General features: G+C 43.0%; 1 protein-coding gene across 1 annotated transcript in view; it reads right to left on the bottom strand.

Annotated features, from left to right (window-relative positions):
* Positions 1–1,936, bottom strand: part of tut1 (terminal uridylyl transferase 1, U6 snRNA-specific) — a 16,115-nt gene that overhangs the window by 4,003 nt on the left and 10,176 nt on the right. Inside the window, exons 8-9 of the mRNA XM_015384748.1 lie at positions 1,515–1,637; positions 866–958 (exon numbers count right to left, since the gene is read on the bottom strand). Coding sequence (XP_015240234.1) covers positions 866–958; positions 1,515–1,637 — 216 coding nt within the window. The remainder of the gene's footprint in view (positions 1–865; positions 959–1,514; positions 1,638–1,936) is intronic.

The raw sequence follows: 1,936 nt of genomic DNA, 5'->3' as shown, positions 1-1,936 counted from the left end.
GTTATCTCAGTTACTGAGCTCGGACCGGTTTTAAAGGGCAGTGTAAATGGGGTATTTGTTTTCTGAGAACTGAGCCAGAACTGAACCGCGCCGAGCTCTACTGATGGACTACTACCAGTTTAGCGCAGTTCGGTTGTGTCCGCCACAGTCCGGCTCAGTTGTGAATACCGTTTACACCCAACAGTTGTCTTGGTTACCGAGCTCGGACGGATCTTGGCACGGTTTCAAAAGCGTACTGTAAATTTGAGTTTTGGTTCGTACTTCGTCAGCCTTGAAGGAGTTTGTCTCTGACTGCCGGATACATCTAAGGGCCACAGCGGTTTGTCCACCCTGGGATTAATCACTCAGAATTAGCTGGATTGAATGAAGAGTTTATCAAAATTAGTTTTCATGTTTTAAAAACGATGCTTTGATTAAATCATTGTTTATGTTTGGGATGGCTAACTTCATGAAAGACTAAGTTGTTTTGGGATTTCCTGCTCGGCTGGTGGTAAAATGCAAAAGGCATCCTTCTGCTTAACTGCTTTACATCCTCTCTCTTCTTTAAACTTCTCCTCAGCAATCTGCTGGGTTGCTTGCTCTTCATGATGCTGTTTGCTCTTTAACAAACCTCTGAGGCCTCTAAAGATCACTTTGACTAATGCAGATTGAATTACACACAGTGGTATAATTCATTAATGCAGTAACACTACTGCAATCAGAGCGAAGGAATACAAAAGGCCTGCCATGTTTTAACAGGGATTCTTCCTAATTACTCACTCTTCACATAAATCACATCCAATCCAAGTCAAACTTGCTTTAAGAATAAAAAACAGTGAATGTTTATGAGGGAAATGAAGTATTGTTTTGTTTTATATGGACTTACAGAGGTCCTGAGTGTTCTTGCTGGGTGGAACGGCAATGGGCTGACTAGGAAAGGTGCAGTTCCAGCCCTCAATCACACATTCCTCCTCCTCACCTGTTAAAAAAAAAGCACAGCAACTATTAAAGCCAACATTGCTAATATTTTCAGGTTAGACTTGAATTAGTTTTAAACAATCTAAGAAGCTGCTGATTGTGGAAACGTTCAGCTGAGACCAGATGGTTTCCATTCCTTACAGATTCTTCCACCTGAGCCGTAGCTCCATGTAGCTCCACCCATCAGTCTCTCCTGGCAGCTGCTGATGAACGATTTCCTCGTGAAACGTGTCAGTTTCCTACCATTAGCATTCTTAGTAATGTAACACTCTTCTCTGGATTAATTAGTAGAATTATTTCCACGGCAGCAAACAATTTACCTGATTGCGCGGTTAAGAGTCTGATCTTGTTGCTTTTTTTATGAATCATGTGTTTTAATGCGTGTCTTTTTTGTTTTGCACCATCCACCTGCCAGGGACCTCAGAGGAAAAATTAGCCTGCAGGGTAGAGTTACCATGTTGACACCATCGGACTAATGTGCTCATGTTTATTAATGCTCCTCCTCTGAAAAGAATAAAAAGATTATTTGCCCCCGTTGTTAAAAAGGCAACACTTACAGGCCATGTCTCTGAGTTGGTCCACAGTGGGAAGGACGGGAGGCTCGCAGTTCTGCAGGTAGAAGATGATCAGCAGCGTCAGAGCGTAGTTGTTGAGGAGGGGGCCGGCGCCGCTGGGGTTACCTGAGGGTCACATGTTGGTGACATGAAGAAGCTGGAATCAGAGAACGACTGGAGACTTTTATTGATCTGATGCATCCTGATTGAGACGATTGTTTAAAAGCTGACAGACACCCTGGAACTAAACGGTTACTTTAAAGTTCCTCTTTAAAGGCCTAAACACATCGGCTGTGTACAACTTCTTTATCTCCAATTCCATTTTTTCCATGTCATACTGTCAGCGTATAGAGAGGCTCCGACTACGCAGGGTGGGCAGATCTGCAAAGATTTTTTTTCACCTGTGTCTCTGTGCTAAACTTCAA

This window comes from Cyprinodon variegatus, unplaced genomic scaffold, assembly GCF_000732505.1.
Source record: "Cyprinodon variegatus isolate N-32 unplaced genomic scaffold, C_variegatus-1.0 Scaffold322, whole genome shotgun sequence".
Taxonomy (NCBI): Eukaryota; Metazoa; Chordata; class Actinopteri; order Cyprinodontiformes; family Cyprinodontidae; genus Cyprinodon; species Cyprinodon variegatus.
Note: the sequence above shows the minus strand (reverse complement) of the source record. Positions and strands in the feature narration are given on the sequence as shown.